Genomic DNA, 23,977 nt, shown 5'->3' with positions numbered 1-23,977 from the left:
TGTGAATTTTAAAACAGTGCCCTCTTGCACTGTCTTGACATGCGAAAGGAAACGTTCTTTCCACATCCACACTTGCAAAATCATTCAGGATCTTATGCATTTTCATCACGTCACCTCTCACTGCTCTAAGCTCTAGTGGAAACAAGGCTGGTTTTTCCTCAAGTATCAATCTAGCGGACCTCCTCTGAACATTTCTGTTTACCAGTTATGAAATATTAGCGATTAGAAATAAAAGATGTCAAAAATCATCGAACTAAGTAACAGAAGAGTTGAAAAATGGTCAGTTGATAAAACAGAACTTGAGTCCTGCTGGGAAAATAAAACGTTTTGTTGAAGCTTTCCATCTTGCATTCATCAGGACATTTCACAAGAAAGTCCAATATAAAGAGAAAGCAACATTGATATTGGATGTCACCTCTCTCTCCTCTCATATAAATTATAAATGTTGTTCCCCTTCATATTGGCATAAGACTATAAGATATCGGAGTAGAATTAGTCTGCTCCACTATCAATCATGGCTAATTTCTTGTGTTCTGTCCCGAAAAGTGCAAATGAAAAGCTTTGAAAGTATATGTTGTTTTTCAAGAGTACTTAAGCAATGAAAGACTGTTATTTGCTTTCCAATTGCAAATTTCTAGGTGTAAATCAGGCACCAGGAGGATAAACATGTAAGCGAGCTCAGTTGACTGCACAGCTTATCCACAAGGTAGAGTGACATCAACACTGAGGGTTCAATTAATGCACTGGCTGAGGTTACCAGGGATTGTCTGCCTTCTCAACTTCTCCCTTTGCCATAACATAGTGACCTTCCAGTTAAACCACCACCAATAATCTCTCTCTCTCACTCTCTCTCTCTGCAGAAGAGCAGACCTATGGCCCTGTGAGACTAAGGTAGCTTTACCAACCCTAAACAAGTCAGCTGACCAATGGCCAGACTGTAGGGTAGGGTAGCTCGAGGCAAGTGCCCACATGCTTGTGGCTGAATAAAATGAGGGAGAACCGACATGCAGTTCATCAAAGCAGGCTGCAGTGATTGGAATGAGGGCCATTTGGATGGCGTTGAGTATTGGATCCTTGATTGGGGCTGTTAACCTGGGCTGATCAGGGAGCCCGGGCTAACAGATACAAACAGGAGATTCAGAGAGTCTCCTCAGTCAAGGGACGGATTCTGAGCTGGCTGGTCAGAGCCTATGTACTGTGCATGTGAAGTGATTGGGTGACTGGGGAGCCAGCCTCCATGGAGTTATTTCACAGGAGATGGTTCCCTGTTCTTATTCCTTCGTTTTTCAATCTGGCAATGTCCTAATCTGCTGACCAACTGACAATGACTGACACAGACACCCATCATGGGAAAGATACCTGCCTGATTACTTGTGGGAAAAGCAGATGACCTGATCTCCTGCCATTTCCCCTGACTGAGATCATTGGAATTTCACTCTCCAGTGAGGCTCTGAGATCACTGATTGTTTAGCTGGCCACTGAAGGGCACCTGAGTTGAACCTTAGCCAAAATCAAGGGGGCAAAGTTCAGAATAATATGAGTAGGGTTTGGAAAGCCTGTGTAATGATGATTACATTAGGACAAGACAACCAATATTTTTTCTTTTCCCCTACTCAACTGCCAAACTACAAAGAGGGCGAGCAGGTCAGGACATCTTCAGACGTTCTACATCTTTCTGATGATCACTACGTCAACGTCAAAGTTGAAATGTGCGTGTCTCTGTAATACTCTGTCTCTGTGACTTCCACCAGCTCCGCAGTTCTATGGGAATTTGTGTTGCCTTCAATTTCAGCCTCTTCAGTGTGTGTCACTTCCTTTGCTCCATCTTTAGTGTCTGTGCTTTAGGCTACTTAAATGTCACTGGAATTCCCTCCCAAAAGCTCTCCATTTCTCTACACCTCTCCCCTCCTTTCAGATGCTTCTTAAAGCCCATCTCTTTGGACAAAACCTTTGGTCACCTGCTCTGGCATCTTCCCAAAGCCTGTCCACCATTTACAAGGTGCAAGTCAAGAGTGTGATAGACTACTCCCCATTTGCACCCATTTGGGATGAGTGCAGCTCCTACAACACTCAAGAAGCTTGACACCATCTAGGACAAAGCAGCCCCCACTTGACTGGCACCACATCCACAAACATCCACTCCCTCCACCACCGATGCTCAGTAGCAGCAGTAGGTACTATATCTGCAGGAGGCACTGTAGATATTCGCCAAAGAACCTTTCCTCCACCTCCCAAGCCCACCTAGAAGCATAAGGGTAGCAGTTACATGGGAACACCATCACCTTCAAGTTCCCCTCTAAGTCACTCACCATCCTGACTTGGAAATATATCATAGGCCTTCACTGTCGCTGGGTCAAAATCCTGGAATTCCTCCCCAACAGCATTGTGGGTCTAGCTGCAGCACATGGACTACCGAGGTTCATAAAGGCAGCTCACTTTCTGAAGGGCAACTAAGTTCAGACAATAATCGCTGGCCTTGCCAACAATGCCCACATCCCATGAATGATTAAAAGAAGTGCCAATGTCACTGCCAAACTCTCCATATTCCTGCCCACCCCAACCACATGGTCAGGTTTACCCCAAGCAGTGTTTTTGAACAGCTGTTAATAATGCATTAACATTCCATCTTTATTAAAACAGGCACCTTCTATTAGTCACCCTCCCTGCAATATGCTCTCACTTATAGCTGCTCTCACAGCATCCTGGTTATTATAAAAGGTATCAGCTCTGAAAATATGACTTGCTAATGATCTGCCAGTATTGAGCGGGCTTTGAAACCTTTGTCATTTACATCTGTGACCTGCTGATTGTCAACAGGCAGCAGACCAGAGCTGTGAGGCTGAAAACCTTTTACAGACATCATGGGCACACAGGCGACAAGCCGGGGCTCTTGTGGTATAGTGGTCATGTGCCCCTGCCTCAGTGCCAGAAGGCTTGGGCTCAAGTCCTACTTGCTCCAGAGGGGTGTAACAATAACTCTGAACAGGTTGATTAGAAAAATGGGTTAAAAATTTTAAATTATGTCAACTTGCAGGGGCTCGAGCACAGTGTCGATCTCCCTACCTTTGAGGTCTGGCCCAGCTGCTCTTGAAGTGTGTAATAACATCTCTGAACAGATTGATTAGGAAATATCTATTTCAACTAGCTAACAGTTCTTGTGGTGCAGTGGCAGTATCCATACCTCTCAGTCGGTAGACCTAGGTGTGTAATAACATCTCTGTAGCAGACTGATTTAGAAATTGTCTATTGCAATTAGCTGACCTTGCGGCCACTGGGGGAAATGGAGTGGAAACAGATTGTATATCACAGGCTATTTCTGGGTGGAATCACTAACCTGGCTCTCCCGCTGTGCGCCAGTCATCGACAAATCTCGCAGCATTCTGACCAAAAGCCGTTTTGCCTCTCGTCGATATCCTCTTCAAGGACTGTAGGGCTGTCCGTGGATCATCATACCATCCTGGAGCTGGGGTGATGGATTTTACAGGCATAAACCTCTGGTACAACATAGTGGTGGTCGTGGGGGTAGGGTGAAAAGAATAATTACGAGTTTCAGGTCTTCGCCACAATGAATAACTTGGAGGCCAAACAAAAAAAATACAGCTTTTCTTTTCCAGACACACGGAGGCAGGAAAAAAATCAAGGAAATGGAGGTGTAAATTTGGTGTAAGTGGCTTCTCACTCCAATATCAGATTAACTATCTGAGTAGCAAATAACACTGCAAGTTACCACAACAAAGGATATCTCCCCCCGCATCTCTAGGCCTATGGCATCTCTTGAGCCTCTGCATCATCTGTTCTCCTCGCCTCTCTTCCACCTCTGTCAAAAATATTTAAAACATTTCCAGCATCCTACAGCTCTGAAGAAATGTCACTCTGTTTTTCTCTCTCTCTCACAGATGCAGCAGGACCTGCTGAGTTTCTCCAGGATTCTCAGTGTTGGTTTACACTGGAGAGAGCAGGTGCAGACTGCGTCTTCCCACATTAACCCCTCTGTCCTCAGCCTCCTATTTTGCCTGATTGAGGTCTTGTGGCTTAGTACTGGTGTCCTTACTTCAGGCCATAGGATCATGGGCCATTCAGCCCATTATGTTTGCTCCACCATTTGACCATGTCTGATATATTTCTCAGCCCCATTCTCCTGCTTTCTCCCCGTAACTTGGATCCACTTACCCCATCTCGAACTTATCTACCTCTGTCTTAAATACACATAATGATTCAGAGCCAGAAAGTTCTGATTCAGATGGTGATGGGAAGTGCAGCCAGACTGATTATCAAGTTGCAATTCTTCCCCAGGTGGTTAGAGCCAGACAGACCCCTAGTCAGCCATTTGAAAAAAAAGTTGGGGCCTCTATTATTGCTATTCATAGCTCCAGGTAATGAGCATGTTACCACAGCAATTAGAATTCCTGAATCACTTGTGGACCCTATACTATAGCTGGGGTTAAGCCAGCCACAAGGGGGGAGTGTGTCTGCACGATATAGAATATTGGAATATTAATTTACACAGCAGGCGCTGCTGGTGAAGCCATGTGCCCAACTTGTCAGCTCTGGGACAGGGATAATCCTCAGTTAAAGGCGCTTGGTGTGTGACTGAGGGACAGAATATTGTTGGGGGCAGTGAGGGGTGGGTGCACTGTCGACCCGTTGCCCCTCTTTCCCTGTGACACTGCCGCTCCACCATGAGCTCCCCACACTGCACCTCCCCCACCCACCCCGACACACACACACACACACACACACACACACACACACAATTCACCCCTCGCCTGGAGTGTTCTGTCATCTGGAGGCTCATCTGGGTGCCATTTCTGCAGCAACCACTTCCCTCCCAGTGGCAGTCCTGAGCCGCCAACCTCTGATTCTCCAGCAGCTCTCCCGCCTTGGAGAGGCTTTCATCACACCACCAGCCCTAAAAGCCCCACACACCACCCCCCGCCCCCATTGAAAACCAGGGCCTGTGGGGAGGCCACAGGGTCTAGAAATTCAGTCACTACCTTGCAGTTAAGTGATTATCCTGACAAAGGCTGTGTAGGTCTCTCACTGCCTCTCCAGCCAATAAGCAAGACCTCCCAAGCATCAACAAATATTTCCCCAAACCTGTTGGGCATTTCCAACGGTCTCCATGTGATTGTTTTTAAAGTTTGGTCAACAACCACAAAAAGCAATGTAAAATATCTCCATTTACCAGATCGCATGCTAAACCATTTCATAGATCACTTATACATGCAGCATTTCCTAAGTTATTAATCATGATTATATCTACATATGACAGTACCATATCTCACCAGCATCTGTGCGAAGCCCAGAAACCCATCGACAAAAGCAAATGATAATGTCAGCACTTAAAGGAATTATGATTTACATCAGCAAAAATAAAGCAGAAGAAAGGACATAATATTAATTTCTAAGGCCACCTAATCCTTGTCCTGGGCCTGGAGATCGGAAAGATTATCTTGCTAGTGAATTATTGTGCAGAACATCATCGTAAGTTACCTGTGAAAGGGCACCGAGTAATTGTCTTGTCATCGGTGAATTAACCTCAAACTAATTCTCATGGTGTGCCGTCATGAACATTGAAATTCACCAACGTTACAAACATCCAGACTGACAATTTTCAAAATGATATCTGTGTCAATCCCCGAGGCTACTCAGTCATTACAATTGCCTTCACTTAAAGCAGAACAAGCTTAGAATTTGCAGCCATAATACAGCGGGTTTTGGACTTGCATGGCTCAGTGGTAGTTACCTAAACTCTGTGCCTGAAGGTTCAGATTCAAGTCCCACCTATCCCCAAAGGTGTGTCATACCATCTCCACACAGGTAGACTGAAAAATTACAATGAAGTTCTGCACACAGAACCACCACACAAAGATAATATAATGTACATTCTCAGTCCTTGAGCAGGCAAAGGAGAGCAATGTGGGACAATGAAATAAGTCTGATTGTCAATGTCAAGAAAAAATCCAATGTTCCCCTTGAGGTTTCAACAGTGAGTTCTGAATCTCACTGGGAAGTAGCAAATACTTTATTTCCAAATAATTATTCACTAAGCTCGCCTCAATTAAATGGAACTGTCAACACTCCTGTGCACTGCTGAGAAGCTAGATAGTAGCAACTCCCAAATGAAAGTCTGAGCAGTTACCTACTGAACATAACTCAGGGTTTCTCCTCAGAGTCTCAATGTTGGTCTTCATTTCCCAATCTTCAACTCACAACACCCACCCACGGGGATCAGCTACCTCCACTTTTCGCACACAGAAGTCAGCATTGGCAAATATCACCTACTAATCGTAGATTAATGTAAAATCACCATGGTCCCAGAGGGTAGAGAGAGAGAGAGAGAGAGAGGCAATTAGTGGCGGTTTAACCTGAGGAACACCACACCTCAGGTGAGGGAAGAGATTGAGGAGGAGTAAAATTGATGGTAACCACAGCCGCTACAGAAGTTTGAACCCATATTGTTACCACTGTTCTGCCAACGCAGCTGCAGTCATCCAGCCAGCTGAGCTAACCATGGGCTAACTCTACGCTTCAGCACTTCACTTTGGTGCTCAGAGACACCACACACGATAATGCTGAACAAAAACCAAAAGAACTGCGGACGCTGTAAATCAGGAACAAAAACAAAGTTGCTGGAAAAGCTCAGCAGGTCCGGCAGCATCTGTGGAGGAGAAAACAGAGTTAACGTTTCGTGTCCAGTATCTGTCAGTTCTGAGGAAAGGTAACCAGACATGAAACGTTAACTTTGTTTTTTTTCTTCACAGATGCTGCCAGACCTGCTGAGCTTTTCCAGAAACTTTGTTTTTGTTCCAATATAATGCTCCTGTAGGAACTGCTACCTGTTGAGATGGCAGTAGAATAGGATGCTCACCTGGAGCTCCTTGGCTCCATCATTCTTTTTTATTCTCTCTCTCGCCTCCCTACTCTTCCTTAAATCGGACTCAGTCACCTGGCCACGCCTCCGAAGCAGGGTGGTAAGCGGTCAGGCCAATGGCCGAGAGCAGGGATGCCAGTGGCTAGTGGCCCAGAGCAGAGCATGGCAGTAACGGCCCGGTGGAGGAGCAGGGGCAGTAACGGCCCGGTGGAGGAGCAGGGGCAGTACCGGGGCGGTGGAGGAGCAGGGGCAGTAACGGGGCGGTGGAGGAGCAGGGGCAGTAACGGGGTGGAGGAGGAGCAGGGGCAGTAACGGGGCGGTGGAGGAGCAGGGGCAGTAACGGGGCGGTGGAGGAGCAGGGGCAGTAACGGGGTGGTGGAGGAGCAGGGGCAGTAACGGGGTGGAGGAGGAGCAGGGGGAGTAATGGGGCGGTGGAGGAGCAGGGGGAGTAACGGGGTGGTGGAGGAGCAGGGGCAGTAACGGGGCAGTGGAGGAGCAGGGGCAGTAACGGGACGGTGGAGGAGCAGGGGCGGTACCGGGGCGGTGGAGGAGCAGGGGCAGTACCGGGGTGGTGGAGGAGCAGGAGCAGTACCGGGGCGGTGGAGGAGCAGGGGCAGTAACGGGACGGTGGAGGAGCAGGGGCGGTAACGGGGCGGTGGAGGAGCAGGGGCAGTACCGGGGCGGTGGAGGAGCAGGGGCAGTAACGGGGTGGAGGAGGAGCAGGGGCGGTAACGGCCCGGTGGAGGAGCAGGGGCAGTAACGGGGTGGAGGAGGAGCAGGGGTGGTAACGGGGCAGTGGAGGAGCAGGGGCAGTAACGGGGTGGAGGAGGAGCAGGGGTGGTAACGGGGCAGTGGAGGAGCAGGGGCAGTAACGGGGTGGAGGAGGAGCAGGGGTGGTAACGGCCCGGTTGAGGAGCAGGGGCAGTAACGGGGCGGTGGAGGAGCAGGGGCAGTAACGGGGTGGAGGAGGAGCAGGGGTGGTAACGGGGCAGTGGAGGAGCAGGGGCAGTAACGGGGTGGAGGAGGAGCAGGGGTGGTAACGGGGCAGTGGAGGAGCAGGGGCAGTAACGGGGTGGAGGAGGAGCAGGGGTGGTAACGGCCCGGTTGAGGAGCAGGGGCAGTAACGGGGCGGTGGAGGAGCAGGGGCAGTAACGGCCCGGTGGAGGAGCAGGGGCAGTAACGGCCCGGTGGAGGAGCAGGGGCAGCAACGGGGCGGTGGAGGAGCAGGGGCAGCAATGGCCCAGTGGAGGAGCAGGGGCAGTAACGGCCCAGTAGAGGACCAGGGGCAGTAACGGAGTGGAGGAGGAGCAGGGGCAGTACCGAGGCGGTGGAGGAGCAGGGGCAGTACCGGGGCGGTGGAGGAGCAGGGGCAGTAAAGGGGGCGGTGGAGGAGCAGGGGCAGTAGCCAGCAGTCAGATCACATGTTGGCTCCCTGGGCTGGTCTGCTGCAGACAGCCTCAGGACAGATCCTGTGAGGTTTGTCTCTAAAACTTTGCTTCTTGTACCTCGGTACCTTTGTACCTCACATGGTGCTGTCAGTGGTGAAATTTTTCACTGTTCTCATTTGAGTATATCTGACAATAAAGCTCATTCATTCTTTCTGAAATAACTGCTCAGAGGCTAGTGTCCCACTCCAGTCACCTGTAATTTACTCGTCCACCGTACCCTGGTGGTGGCCAGTCAGCTCAGACGCCATCCCCTAAAGTGAAGGGATTCGAAATCCCCTGGTTATCTTGGTTAGCCAGTGCTTCCCTGATTGGCCCAGGTTAACCCCAATCAAGGACCTTGTTGTCAACGATGTCCACCCAGTTCCAGGCACTACATCCCTGCCCCTCTAAGTCTGAGGATACAGACCAGGTCGTTCTCCTGTCGGTTTTCCTGTGACACTTCTGCCCCCTGTTTCGGGCTCTGACACGAGGCGTGTACCATACCATGGCCAGTCTCTTGCGTCCGGAGCATCTCGGGAGAGTTTCCTCCCGTTCTTCCTGTGGCAATGGTATCAAGGCCACATCCATCTTGGACCTCAAAGTTTCCTCGACACCAGATGGAGGGGGAGAACCTGCGTTTTCTGCCAATTCTTATGGCTGTTCTGAGGGGCCAGGTATGTTTTGCCCCTGCCCTGTTTGTGAGGTAACAGCCTTCAGGTGATCCACATGTTAACAAAGAACATAGAACAGTACAACACAGTACAGGCCCTTCGGCCCACCATGTTGTGCCAACCTATTATGGTATTCAATGATCAAAGTACTCTGCATAGCCTACATTTTACTATCATCCATGTGGCTATCCAAGAGGTGTTTAAATGTCCCTAATGTATCTGACCCCACTACCACTGCCAGCAGTGCATTCCACACACCCACCACTCTCTGTGTAAAGAACCTACCTCTGACATCTACCCTGTACCTTCCTCCAGTCACTGTAAAATTATGCCCCCTCGTAATAGTCACATCCACCCTGGAAAAATGTCTCTGACTACCCACTCTATCTATGCCTCTTATCATGTTGCACACTGCTGTCAAGTCACTCATCCTTCTTCACTCCAATGAGAAAAGTGTCTGACCAGGACTGTATCACCTACCCAAACTTAGTAAGTCACAGGACCTGATTTCGCCCCAACCTCGAGTTGTACAACACAGGGCCATTTCCACCTCAGCCCCTGAATTAAATCATCTCTCTGACTTACAGGAGGCATGTGGCTGGCACTGGCGTTCCTGCGTCCCGTTTCACCCTGGCCCCCAGGTCTCTGAATATCAGGTTTAACCTGCTGCGGAGTTTTATCCCCATTAGTACCTCTGCTGGAGCTATCCCTGTTGCTGAGTGAGGAGTGGTCCTATAATCAAATAGAACAGTTTAGTATCAATTGACACTGTAGACTGTTTCTTTAAGCTTGCCTTCAATGTTTGGACTGCCCTTTCCGCTAAACTATTGGGCAATGGGTGGCATGGAGCTGTCCTTGAGTGCCAGGTGCCACTTAACTTTAGGAAGTATTTGAATTCTCTGCAGGTAAGTGATGTCCCATTGGCTGAGATCAATAGTTCTGGGTCCATTTATCGCAAACGATGCTCGCAGATTCTCAATCATCATCGTTGAGTTTGCCAAACAAACCTTATGCACGTCCCAACACGTTGAATGGGCATCTACAATGACCAGGAACACTGAGCCCATGAAAAGGGCACACATAGTTGACAGATTACCAAGTCCAGGGTTTTGCCGACCATTCCCACGAATGTGGGGGCGCTGTTGGTGGTAATGTTTGTCTTTGTTGGCACTCTGGCCACTGCCCCACCAATGCAGCTATGTTGGCATCCAACCCTGGCTACTAGACACAGCTTCTTGCTAGCAACTCCTACTTGGAAACCCCTGGATGACCCTGGGGAGCTCAGCCAGTATCTTGCAGTGATCTTTACTCGTACAGTCACCCTTGCTCCCCACAGTCATGTGCCATCATCTACAGTGATCTGGTCTCGCCTGCTCCAGGAATATTTCAGTCCTGGTTGTGAGGCCCATCTGCGTCCCCCATTACTGCCAGCTGTTTTAGTTTCACTAGGAAAGGATCAGATTGTGTCCACAGTTGGAAATTGTCAGCAATGTCTAGAAGGCTGTGTGTCCATGAGGTTTAAAACCAAAACAGACTCTTCCTGTGGAGTATTTTCCAGTGGAAGGCAGCCCAAAGCACATTAGCCACTCAGCTTTCAGGAGGGTGTTCTAACTTGTACTTGTTCGCATTGAGAATAAGGGCCCAATGCTAAATTCTACCAGAAGTTAGAGGTGACACTGCTGTATCTTCCTTCAGTCGCCCTAGCAGATGTTTGTGATTTGTTACTATGACACATTCACATCCGAATAGGTATTGGCGGAACTTTCTCACATCAAAGATGGCCGCCAAACCTTCCTTCTCTTTCTGGGTGCATTTGCTTTCAGCATCAACCAAAGTTCAGAAAGCAGAGCATTCCTCTCCATTGGGCCACCAGGGAGCCAACACTACCCCGCTATCATACGGGGGGCATCGAATGTCAGCACTATCTCTCGCTTCGGATCGTAGTGGGCCAACACCTTCAATAACAATAGCTGCTTTTTCACTTCCATAAAGGGTATTTCTTGGCTACAAGACCATTTCCAAGGCTGACCCTTTCTCAAAAGCAGGTGTACCAAGATGGAGGGCAGCTTATGACTCTTCCATATTAATTCACTAACCCAAGGAAAGGCCTAAGGTCTGGTACAGATGTGGGAGCTGGGGCTCCTTTGGTCGCCCTCACTTTAAGTTCCAACAGGTGTAACCCGGTCTTGTCAACTCTGTAACCCAAGTAGGTCACTTACGATGCCTGGAACATACATCTTTCCATCTAAGGTACGCGCCCACCTGGGAGAAACATTTAAGCAGTATGCCCAAGCTCTCCAAGTGCTCTTTCTTGTCTTCCCTGTCATTAGTGCATCATCTGGATAGATGGCAACCTGGGGTAGCCCTTGTAAAATGTTCTCCATGGTCCGCTGGAAAAGGGTATAGGCTGATGATAACCCAAATGGCTGTCTGATACATTGATATAAACCCTTATTGGTATTAATTATAACATAAATCTGGGACTCCTCATCCAGTTGCAATTGTAGATAGGCACGGCCCATGTCCAGCTTTGTAAGGGACAGCTCCCCCCACCCCCCCAGGAACTTTGTGTACACGTCCTCGATGTGAGGGGTCGGATATTTATCCAGTTGCAAGTAGCAGTCTATTGTGTGCTTAAAATCCCCACAAAGGTGAATCGGACCGTCAGTCTTCGCAATCCATACGACTGGTGCTTCCCATTCTGCAAACTGCACTGGTTTGATGATTCCTTCGCTCGCCACCCTCCTGATTTCTGACTCTAATTTTGCCCACGAGGCAAATGGCACTGGGGGCTGCCGCGGGGCCTTGCAAAATCGCGTAATTGCTTCCTGGTCAACATGTAGGGTGGCCTTGGCCCCTGTGATAGTCCCGAGTTATAATAAAACCCTTCTCAGCCAATGGGTCACCCTGGAAGTGTTTTTGCTGGTTACGTTGCATAAGGGGGCAAAGAAAGGATATGGTCTAACCGCACGGTCTCACTCAGGGGATCAGAATGGAAACAACAATGCGTCCTTCTGCAAAGAATGATTTCTACTTGCAGCCCTTTAAAAACCTATCAGCGTCCTCTTAATTGATGTAAACATGACCCACGGAAGAAGGGTAAGTTGCAATCCAGGTGACACAAAGCAATTAAATTAGTTAATAACCCATAGAAGGATTTAATGGAGAGAATATGGAAAGTAAGACACTGTGACCTTTACCTTAGTCTGGGACAAGAACGGTGGATGTGGAGTACTCAGTTTATCAAAACGGCAGGTCTTTTCATCAAACAGGCCTTTTATTTCGTATTTTGCCGGTCCAGGGAAGCCCTTAAGACATAATGAACAGATAGCCGATTAAATTCCAAAGCACAACCATACTTCGCATTTATAAAGTGGACTTAACATGGTAAAAATGATGTGAAATGGTGCTTGTGTTGCAGTGGAAGTGTCACTACCTTTGAGCCAGGAGGTCTGGGTTCAAGTCCCACCTGCTCTGGAGCGGTGTTGTAACATCTCTGCACAGGTTGATCAGGAAAAATATCTAAAACTGACACAGGATCTGGGGGTCATTTTAAAAATAGGTACCACGTTCACCCTGACCTGGCCTGCTCTCACAATCTGCCAGTGGCACAGTGATGGGTTTTTGTGCTTTTTATAAACCTTCAGCAGGATATTCACACAGTCATGTCATACTGAAAAATTTCATAAACTTTCCTTACAGCTCCTGGTTATTTATATTACAATCCCAGGCATTGCCGTGTGTGGGCTAGGACTGACTACAAGATGTAAGAGCAGAATTAGGCCATTCAGTCTATTGAGTCTGCTCCACCATTCAATGATATACTTTTCAATCCCATGCACCCGCCTTCTTCCTGTAATCTTTGATCTCCTTGCTAATCCAGAATCTTTGTCTTAAAGACGCTTAATGACTTGGGCTCCGCAGCCTCACGTGGCAATGAGTTCTACAGAGTGACTACTCTCTGGACGACAAACTTCCTTCTAATCTCGGTTCCCAAAGCTCTTCACTGAAGCATCATCAAGCCAAACATGTGACGCTGAAATACATAATGAACTGATCCGGGGTAGGTGATCAGAAAGCTGGATCGATGGCCTAGGTGTTCAGCAGTGGCTTAAAGAAGGAATGAGCAAAGAGGTGAAGAGAGTTAGCAAAGGAGCTCCAGAGTTGAGCCACCATCCTCCCCCATAGAGGAAGGTAAAAATCTGCACCAACGTGGTTACTTCTGTTGAGAGATTAATGCAATTGAGTAAAGAAGGCTCATGTGGAGCATAAACTGGCAATGACCAGTTGGGCCAAACAGCTTATGTAATTTGTTTTAAATATTAAGATTATAGGGTAAAGTTGCCATTGTCTTTACCAAACCATGAGGCTGCTCTCTCATTAGAGAGAGACAACTGGTTGTGGTTTAACCTTAGGGCCTCCATGCTTTAGGTGAGGGCAAAGGTTGAGAAGGAGAGTCCTTCATGGTAAACTCAAGCAGTGCAGGAATCGAACCCAGACTGTCGGCATCATTCCGTATTGCAGATCATCTGCTCAGCCAACTGGCCCCCAATAAGGTAAGGTTCCTATTGTCTGACCAGGCCATTGGTTTGCACTCTCATTTGATATTAAAACAAATGACAGAAAAAGTACTGCAATATATGTTCATGGAAAAAGAAAATATTTGGGAGCTGTGCTGAAGGTCATGTCAGAATTGTTACAAAGACTGACGTGTTCCAGTGAAGGTTGAGAGAGTCACAATTTGCTCTGACAGCCTTTGGTTGATGGTGTGCAGCTAAACAGTGGCCCCCAGTGTGACATACTGTTTGTCATTTGGGTCATGACAGGTGCCATTAACTTACATGGGACATGGCCTCATCCAGGTCATTGAGTGAACAATCAATGATGATAAGTGAGGCACTGTGTTCTTTGGGGCACCATTCACGTGTCAACAATTGACCTGATGGGGTTAACAGAGCATTGTTTTTGACACATTGAACATGTATATGGATTACTGAGAGAACACGAGATGGACTATGCCTTTGTGCAGTGCGTCTGTGCAGACATTTAGTGTCATTGGTCATGTTTGCTGACACTCCAGTGTATATCATACTGAGAACAAGACGGAAATGATAATAAATCCACAGATTGTCCAATTCAGAAGGGCTGATTCATGTTATTACTGTTCATGTAAGTAACACAATCAACTGAAAAGTGAACAAGAAAACTTAACAAGTCAGCAGCAACAGTATAAATAATTTCTGCTTCAATCCTGTGAACTGAAACCTTCCCAAATAGAGAACGATTTAAAATTCTTAAAACATTTTGTAAAGCAAAACATAGCCATGCATTTCTTCCCGCCTTAAGATAACATGGAAATTAAAAAGGTCTACAATGCACAGGAGTGGAAAAGAATGAAACAGGTTTGAAAAAATGTAAAACAAGATGTAACATCCCCAGCACCTGGGACAGCAGCTACAAAAACAGGCAGCTCAAGAGAGTGATGAGAGATAATGGGAACTGCAGATGCTGGAGAATCCGAGATAACAAAGTGTGGAACTGGATGAACACAACAGGCCAAGCAGCATCAGAGGAGCAGGAAGGCTGACATTTCGGGTCTTTTCTTCAGAAATTTCTGAAGAAGGGTCTGGGCCCAAAACATCAGCCTTCCTGCTCCCCTGATGCTGCTTGGCCTGCTGTGTTCATCCAGCTGTACACCTTGCGATCTCAGATTTTCCAGCATCTGCAGTTCCTATTATCTCCTCAGATACTGAAGCAGTCCATGTTCAAACACAACAAGGCCTGGGCAATACCCAGGCTCGGGTATTGCAACATTTGGGCCAGACAAATATCAGACTATGACCATCTCCAATAGAAGACAAATCTAACCACTATCAACATCCTGGGGATTGCCTTTGACCAGAAATTCAACTGGATTCATCACGTGGAGCAGGTAAGAGGCTAAGAATACAGTGGCAAGTAACTCACCTGCTGACTCCCCAAACCTGTCCACCATCAACAAAGCACAAGTCAGGAGTGTGATGGAACACTCCCCACTTGCCTGGATGAGTGCAGCTCCAACACACTCATGAAGCTTGACACCATCCAGGACAAAGCAGCCGCTTGATTGGCACCACATTCACAAATATTCACTCCCTCCACCAACAACACTCAGTAGCGGCAGTGTGTACTATCTACAAGACGCACTGCAGAAATTCACCAAAGGTCCTCAGACAGCACCTTCCAAACCCACAACCAATTCCATCTAGAAGGACAAAGGCAGCAGATATATGGGAACACCACCACCTCCAAGTTCCCCTCCAAGCCACTCACCATCCTGACTTAGAAATACATCGCTGTTCCTTCAGTATCACTGACTCAAAACATTTTCTGTCATAGCGAGTTTTGAGAAGATTTGTAGCTCAGGTTGAGGTTCTGGATGTGAGTTTGCTCGCTGAGCTGGAAGGTTAGTTTTCGAACGTTTCGTCACCATTCTAGGTAACATCATCAGTGAGCCTCCGATGAAGCGCTGGTGTTATGTCCCGCTTTCTATTTATCTGTTTAGGTTTCCTTGGGTTGGTGATGTCATTTCCTGCATTGGTGATGTCATTTCCTGTTCTTTTTCTCAGGGGATGGTAGATTGGCTCCAAATCAATGTGTTTGTTGATGGAATTCCGATTGGAATGCCATGCTTTTAGGAATTCTCGTGCATGTCTCTGTTTGGCTTGTCCTAGTATGGATGTGTTGTCCCAATCAAAGTGGTGTCCTTCCTCATTTGTATGTAAGGATATGAGTGATAGTGGATCATGTCGTTTTGTGGCTAGTTGATGTTCATGTATCCTGGTGGCTAGCTTTCTGCCTGTTTGTCCAATGTAGTGTTAACCTTTAATAATGACAACTGAAGGAAGATATTGATCAGGTGAGGTTGAAGAGGGAAGGGAGGAGGCCATGTATGAACTAGTTCCTTCCCCCCAACAATCTCTCACCCCTCCTTCCTCTCTCTCCCTCTCATTCCTTCTCCCTTTCTGTCCTTCCTCAACCTTCCTCTGCTCTATCAAAACTACAGGGCCCTTCAAAAGAGATTTAAATAAATATCTGGGGAAGGAATATCATGCAGGGATGTGAGGAAAGCACAACAGAACTGGATTACTCTTTGAAGAGCTGACATAAAGTCATAGTTGTACAGCGTGGAAACAGATCCTTTGGTCTGTCTCATCCATGCCGACCAGACATCCCAATCTGACCTAGTCCCCTTTGCAAGCATTTGGCCTGTAACCCTCTAAACCCTTCCTGTTCCTATATCCATCCAGATGCCTTTTAAATGTTGTAATTGTACCAGCCTCCACCACCTCCTGTGGTAGCTCATTCCATACAGTCACCACAGTCTGTGTGAAAAAGTTGCCCCCTCGGTCCCTTTCTCCCCCTCACCTCACATCTATCCCCTCTAGATTTTGGAATTCCTTGTAATGGCCTCATTTATACTATATTGTGAATGCAGTATTTTAACACATTTACTAAATAATCATTCATTGAAAGATATGAACAACAATGATGAATCATGAAACAAGGACTGAATGAAAGTGAAGGGAACTATTTGAAGTTTCGGCAATAGGTTATTGGCTCAATTGATGATGCAGTGTAAGCCCGAGCTGTAAAAACCAGAAGGGTGTAGGAACATGTACATACATGTGCTCTCTTCATTTTTAGCAAAGTTTCCTAACTTAGTAAGTAGTTCATAAAAATGAAACTACAAGTCACACTTTCATAGTGCCTTTAGGCTAGCAAAACATCCCACAGGAATAGGCAGAAGCTTTCGTGGACAATATATGGCACCAAGTTGTGTATTGGGGCAGGTGTGGCCAAAGGTTTGGTCAAAGAGTTAACTTTTAATCAGTGTCTTAAAGGAAGGAGACAAAGGTATTGAAAAATTCTTGTGTAATATGATGACAGTGGACTCAAAAAGTACCAACTAATTTCAAAAGATGAGGCCATGTTCAGACAGAACAATGGGGAATTACCGTGGTTAATACATATCATTAACAGGACCCTATGAAGTAAAACCACTTCATTTTTAATAAATACTTTTCTACAGGTAATATGGCTTTTTGAATCAAGTGTGACCTGAACCATTTCTGAAATACTACCAGCAAAACATCAGGTGGGCTCGAAAAATGTAGCTATTAAGTGTTCAACATTTTCTGCAGAATGTGGAATTGATGCTGAGGCATGTTGCCCCAGGCAAATTCTCATCATTTTTGCCTGTTCTGTGTAAGATAACTAGCTGTATGTCCCTAGGCAGGACAACTTTGCCAAGTTTTCAGCCAGGCCTAGAGGGCAGCGCTGCCAATAATGACCCATCTGCTAACCACTCGCAAGCAGCTAGCAATTTCTAATGAAGACAGATGGGGAGGGCCTGGACTGGCAGCCTGCAGGGTTACTAATGAAACCATCTAATGGTCACTACCTGCCTCTTTTGACTGATTGATGACCACAGCGTGAACTCGAAGGCAATACCCATGACATTATGCGGTCATTAGTCATGGCGGGGGACAACTGTACCCTTCACATTGTCCTTTTCAATTTCTGAAAAATGCCACATTTACTCATATCCTTTGGTCATTTGCAATAACCTTGCTCAGGCTGAGCCTTTGCAAAGATTTCATTCTTCTGAAATAGTGACGGCTTAAGCAAATGGAAAAGATTTGAAGCAAGGTAGCTTACAACAGCAGAAACGAGAATTTAACTTGTTGAAGCTATTTCATGTTGTGCTGCCATAGAACGTACAGAGCAGCAGAAGTCATGGAATCACACACGCAACACTGAAGGAGGCCATTCAGTCCATTCAGTCTTGCTTGTGCTGGCTCTTTAAAAGATCTATCCATTGGTCTCACCCAGTCCCCTGCTCTCTTCCCAAAGCCCTGCAATGCTTCTCAAACTCCAGGAAATACCCAAGATGGGATAAGCCTTAGAAATTTTCCTGTTAAGTAGCATTTTGCTTTTAACTTTTTCCCTCACGGGATGTGGGTGCCACTGCATTTTTTTCACCCATCTCTAACTGGCCTTTGGCTTTTTCAGTCAATTCAGATGGTTCTTAAGAGTCAGTCACATTGTTGTATATCTGTTGTCACACAGTTATGAAAAGGCACTGTATTTAACATTGCTTTCTACGCTGTAAACCATCCTGGAGCAGGTTTTGGGTGGTGACTGGTTTGACGTTTATTGCTTTATTCCTACAAGTTGGAGGGAAGTCTGCTAAGAAATGGTGTGCTGCAGGAAAGCTTGCTATGAACAAGCTGCTCAGCTGACCTCTTCCATTTCCGAAAAGAAAACCCCTCTGCATTAGATCGTAATGAAACTTACTTGTTCTTTCGTAAAAGTGATTGAAAAAATATCTCAAGATTGTATATCATGTGATGCTAGGCTGCGGTGAGCACAGTACACGATGACTCACATGGACAGACCAGCCAAGAACATCAGAGCAACAGTGTCTGAAATATTCCACACGATATCCTTTTGGCTTCACAAATAACTAATTAGCTAAGTTGAGAGGTAATGTTTCTGAAGAAGGATCCCGACCTGAAACATCAGCTTTCCTGTTCCTCTGATGCTGCCTGGCCTGCTGTGTTCATCCAGCTCCACACTCTGTTCCCTCTGATGCTGCCTGGCCTGCTGTGTCCCTGCAGCTCCACACTCTGTTCCCGCTGATGCTGCCTGGCCTGCTCTGTTCCTCCAGCTCCACACTGTGTTCCCTCTAATGCTGCCTGACCTGCTGTGTTCCTCCAGCTCCACACTGTGTTCTCCCTGATGCTGCCTGGCCTGCTGTGTTCCTCCAGCTCCACACTGTGTTCTCTCTGATGCTGCCTGGCCTGCTGTGTCCCTGCAGCTCCACACTCTGTTCCCGCTGATGCTGCCTGGCCTGCTGTGTTCCTCCAGCTCCACACTGTGTTTCCTCTGATGCTGCCTGGCCTGCTGTGTTCCTCCAGCTCCACACTGTGTTTCCTCTGATGCTGCCTGGCCTGCTGTGTTCCTCCAGCTCCACACTGTGTTCCCTCTGATGCTGCCTGGCCTGCTGTGTTCCTCCAGCTCCACACTGTGTTCCCTCTGATGCTGCCTGGCCAGCTGTGTTCCTCCAGCTCCACACTGTGTTCCCTCTGATGCTGCCTGGCCTGCTGTGTTCCTCCAGCTCCATACTGTGTTCTCTCAGACTCCAGCATCTGCAGTTCTTGCTATCTCAATTAGCTAAATTGCTTTCCTTTTTGATTTCTTTTCTTCAGTAAACCAACTGCTATAGCAAACTCTTTTATTCTCTTTCTTTGATGTACGCGCGCTGTGTGTGTGTGTGTGTGTGTGTGTGTGTGTGTGTGTGTAAGCATGAAAACTGCTATATTACTGGCAGTGTATATCAACTAAATATTGTATTTTATTGAGTTAGTTTTGTTTGCTAACAAACTAATAATTGCGTTTATGGATAGATCTTTTACTTTGAAACTCTGATAGATATTAATTGGTCATCTTCATAACTGGGAAAAGAATTTTTATGTTGTGACCCATGGAGTGGGAGCACGAAAGTGACAGTGCACTCCCCCAGTCATGTCTGTAACAACCAGGCCAGGTAGTGATAGAGGATTGCTTCCCTGGAGATCTTTAGTGGATCAGATAAGTTTTTACAACAATGCTTGCATTTCCAGATATTACAAATTGAATTTAAATTCTACCAGTTGCGGTTCGAGAGGGTGAGGAAGGATTTAAGCCCTATGATCCAAGGGCAACAGCCTGTTTCTCTCGCAGCTTGCCCAGTGACACTTCTGGTTAGTCTTCTTTACCACCTCTCCTGTGGGACGTGCCTGAATCCACTGAGAAATTTGAAGTGCAGTGTAGTTGAGTCGCTGACTGCTTTGACTGGATCTGCAGCTATTGAAGCCTGACAGTCCATTTCCAACAGTGAACCAGACGGAGGCAGGCAGAAACTTCAGAAGGAAGGGGGTTGAAAGCTTCCCCGGGATAGGTAGGAATGTGGAGTTGAGATTACAAATATGAACACCGGAGCAGATTTGAGGGTTTGAATGACCTACTCCTACTCCTCATGTTTTGCTCTTGTTGCTTCACCAACTCCCACAAATCTGCGTCCTCTGGTTCCCGGCCCTTCAGCCACTGGAAGAAGTTTCTCCTCATTTCCTCCAAACCCTCTGTGGTTTGAAACGACTGCCTCAAATTTTCACTTAAATGTCTCCAAATGAGAACAGCTCAGTTCTATCCAAATAATTGTAATCCTTTATCCCTGAATCATAGAATCCCTTCTGAGTGGAAACAGGCCATTTGGCCCACTGCATCCACACCGACCCTCTGAAGATCATCTCACCCTGACCCACCAGCCCATCCCATGGCTAACCCACCTAGTCTGCACATCACTGACATCAACAGGCAATTTAGCATGGCCTATCCACCCTAGCCTACACATCTTTGGACTGTGGGAGGAAACTGGAGCACCAGGAGGAAACCCACGCAGACACAGGGAGAACGTGCAAACTCCACACAGACAGTCGCCCGAGGGTTGAATCAAACTCAGGTCCCTGGCGCTGTGAAGCAGCAGTGTTAACCACTGAGCCACCGTGCCACACCTATATCTAAATATAAATAACTTATGCAAAGTTGAGATTAGTTAAATGTTGAAAATAATTTCCAAATCACCATGTTATTATTTTGACCAGTACGAGGATCTTACAAAAACATACATTTCATTCTCCCACGTGCCTCTATGTCTGCTCTTCCTTTATTGTTTCCCCCTGTATGAAACCTTTATTAATTGTGATTATTAAAAATGACAAGCCTGTGCAGATGAAATTAAACAGACTCATATTTTAAACACCAACATACACTTCCTACCGGTACCAATAGGTATATTCAGCCTGAATGCAAGCAAGTGAAATATTGGCAAATCATTGTATTGATAAGTAAAATACCAACATTAAAACTCAAGCTCAAGCTGATTTGCAATGACAGAGCCACTTCAAGGACCACAGCAGGGAGCTGCTGTCAGGTCACAGGTTACAGTTGGGGCTGCAAAAATTATCGTTCTTTTGCACTCACTGGTTAGACTAAAGCAAAAGGGAAGGATTGTTTTGGGAGTACGTTGCATTCAAGGAGCTAAAAATCAGGTATGCAAATCTCCTCCAATCCTCAAATACAGCTCTTTGATTCCTCACCATTTCCACGCCTGAAAAGATTTTACACTGCGTTAGATTCAAATTTATAATTTTATAATCAACTGAGGTGTGGCAACTGTTGTACTCTAAAGGAAAACTTGCATTTACGTCGCAAATTTTGCAAGCTCATCGTGTATCAAAACATTGTTTATTTTATAAGATTATTGTTATAAAAAGGCAGCAGTCAATTTGCACACAGTACGTTCTCACAAATGAGCAATGAGAAGATACTCTGTTTTAGTGACATTACTTGAGAGATAAATATTTGCCAGGGTAGCAGAAGGAAGTCTCCTGTTCCTCTGTGAAATAACCTCATAGGATCTTTTACACCCAAGTGAGAGGGAGCCTTTGTTTAACATCTGAGCCAAAAGACTGAAGCAGCGCCAAGACATACACAGCTTGTACTGAAGGGGAGTATCAGCCAAGATTTTAATGTTTAAGTCTCTGGAGATATGAACATACAAAATAGAGGTAGAATTACACCATTCCACCCATCAAGTCTGTTCCACCACTCAATAAGATCATGGTTAATCTGTTTGCATTTCCAATCCCATATTCCCATTCACTCCAATAATCCTTGTTTCCTGCCTAACAAGGCTCTAACCCCCTCTGTCTTAAAAATATTCAATGACACTGGCTTCTGAAGCAGATAGTTCCAATGTCACACAAATCTCAGGGATAAAAATATTCTCCTTATCTCTGTCCTGAAGAGGCGGCCCCTCATTTCAAAACTAAAACAGAAAGCACTGGAGAAAAACAGCGGGTCTGGTAGCAGCTGAGGAGAGAGAAACAGAGTTAACTTTTCAAGTCATGAAGAAGGGTCACTGGAGTAGGGGAGTCCAAAAGGAGGGCATAGGTTTGAGGTGAGAGGGGGAAGATTTAAGAGCGACCTAAGGGGCAACTTTTTCACACAGAGGGTGGTGCGTGTATGGAATGAGCTGCCAGAGGAAGTGGTAGAGGCTGGTACAATTACAACATTTAAAAGGCATCTCAATGGGTATATGAATAGGAAGGGTTTACAGGAATATGGCAAATGTGACTAGATTAATTTAGAATATCTGGTCGACACGGATGAGTTGGATTGAAGGGTCTGTTCCATGTTGTACAGCGCTATGACTGTAAACATTAACAGTTTTTCTCTCTCTGCAGATGCTGCCTGACCTGCTGAGTTTCTCCAGCAATTTCTAGCTCTGTTACAGATTTATAGCATCCACAGTTCCGAGTTTTGACCCTAATTTTAAAACACTGACCCCTTCCCTAGTCCTGGATTAATCCACAAGAGAAGACATCCTTTCCACATCCACCTTTTCACGACCATAAGCCAAAACATTCAGCTTCAGAAGCACGTGCGCTATCAATCCTGCCAGGAGCTGACACTGTCAAACAAATGTATCCAACAACAATTTATATTAAATATTGCTGGCTTAACAGTTACGTGTTCTGAAATCTGGATCCAATTGTGCTGAGATCAACCAGTTTATAATGAAGCTTTGTCATCCAGTTGGACATGACAGATAATAGACAACACAGTTATGATAAAATATCTCAAACTGAGCACAAATGGGAATGAATGCTACAGAACAGATTGAACATATAATAAAGTGACATTAAACTTACATTTGATCAATGGAAAATGGTCACAGATAAACAGATACTGATGAGCATGAAGCTTTCTCACTATGAACAGTGGTTTAGATAGCAAAGGAGCTAGACTGACTTGCATATTTCAGTTATTGGCAGGTCTAGCTTTGGGCATTCTCTGTAATATAAGGCCACAAAGCTTTCCTGGTTTTGTCTCATTGGTGAGATTCTCACTGTGCAGACAGAGACTGTGGATTCAAGGCCCAGTCCAGGTCTTCAACTCCATGAAACGGGCTGGCCCACCACTGCAGTAACTTTCAGGTGAGCCATTAAACTGAGGGGAGAGACATGAAAGCATTGAGAGGGGTGAGACAACAATGGAGAGGCACCAGAAAACGAGTGTGTGCAAAAATTTGACTGACAGAGTACAATGTGAATTATTGAAAAGCAACTTTTAGTTAAACAGAGAGAGAGGTGCAGAGCTCATTGATTCAGTGGCTCTGGTTGATCTGGTACATGAATCGCAAAATGCAAGTACGGCAACTGGTTCAGAAGGCAAATGCAATGTTGTTGTTTATTACAAGGACAAGAGAATATATAAGTAGGGATGTTTTGCTGAAATGTGATTAGGGCATTGGTGAGCCTCTATCTAAAATACTGTGTGCAGTTTTGATCTCCTTATTTGTAAAAGGATATCACGGTGAATCAGGCAAAAGAAAGCTCACTCCACTTATTCTGGGGATAAAGGGATTCCACTATGAGTAAAGGTTGAAGTATTTCCGCCTGTACTGATTGCAGTCTAGAATAACGAGAGCTGATCTCCTTGGACAATATAGGGGATTTGATAGAGTGGAAACCAGGAGGATGGGTAAAACAAGGGAATATCATTTTCAGATAGAGGGTCTCGCCTTTACACAGAGATGAGGAGAAACTCTTTCTTCCAGAGAGTCATTAGTTTTTAGAGTTGTCCACTCCACAAAGCATTGGAGGCTGGATCATTGAAGGGCTAGATTCTTGATCGACAACAGCATCAAAGGTTATGAGAGGCAAATGTAAAGTTGAGTTGAGACCACAACCAGATTATTTGTGATTTTATTGAATAGTGAAGCAGGCTCCAAGGACTGAACGGCCTATTTCTGCTCCTACTTTTTAGGGTTCTGTGCCCCCTCTCTCCACCTGCCTCATTGGGTGGTGTTAATGATCTCATCGCACTATTTCAAAGAAGAGTGAAATAACTCTACA

The 23,977-nt window shown here is 46.1% G+C and overlaps 1 protein-coding gene across 1 annotated transcript in view; it reads right to left on the bottom strand.

The window, feature by feature from the left end:
• stpg2 (sperm-tail PG-rich repeat containing 2) overlaps positions 1–23,977 on the bottom strand; it is a 168,906-nt gene that overhangs the window by 51,182 nt on the left and 93,747 nt on the right. The window contains exons 10-11 of the mRNA XM_059650982.1: positions 12,173–12,280; positions 3,335–3,494 (exon numbers count right to left, since the gene is read on the bottom strand). Coding sequence (XP_059506965.1) covers positions 3,335–3,494; positions 12,173–12,280 — 268 coding nt within the window. The remainder of the gene's footprint in view (positions 1–3,334; positions 3,495–12,172; positions 12,281–23,977) is intronic.

The sequence above is a fragment of the Stegostoma tigrinum genome, chromosome 1 (genome assembly GCF_030684315.1).
Source record: "Stegostoma tigrinum isolate sSteTig4 chromosome 1, sSteTig4.hap1, whole genome shotgun sequence".
Taxonomy (NCBI): Eukaryota; Metazoa; Chordata; class Chondrichthyes; order Orectolobiformes; family Stegostomatidae; genus Stegostoma; species Stegostoma tigrinum.
The sequence above is the reverse complement of the archived record's forward strand: the minus strand, read 5'-3'. Positions and strand labels throughout refer to the sequence as shown.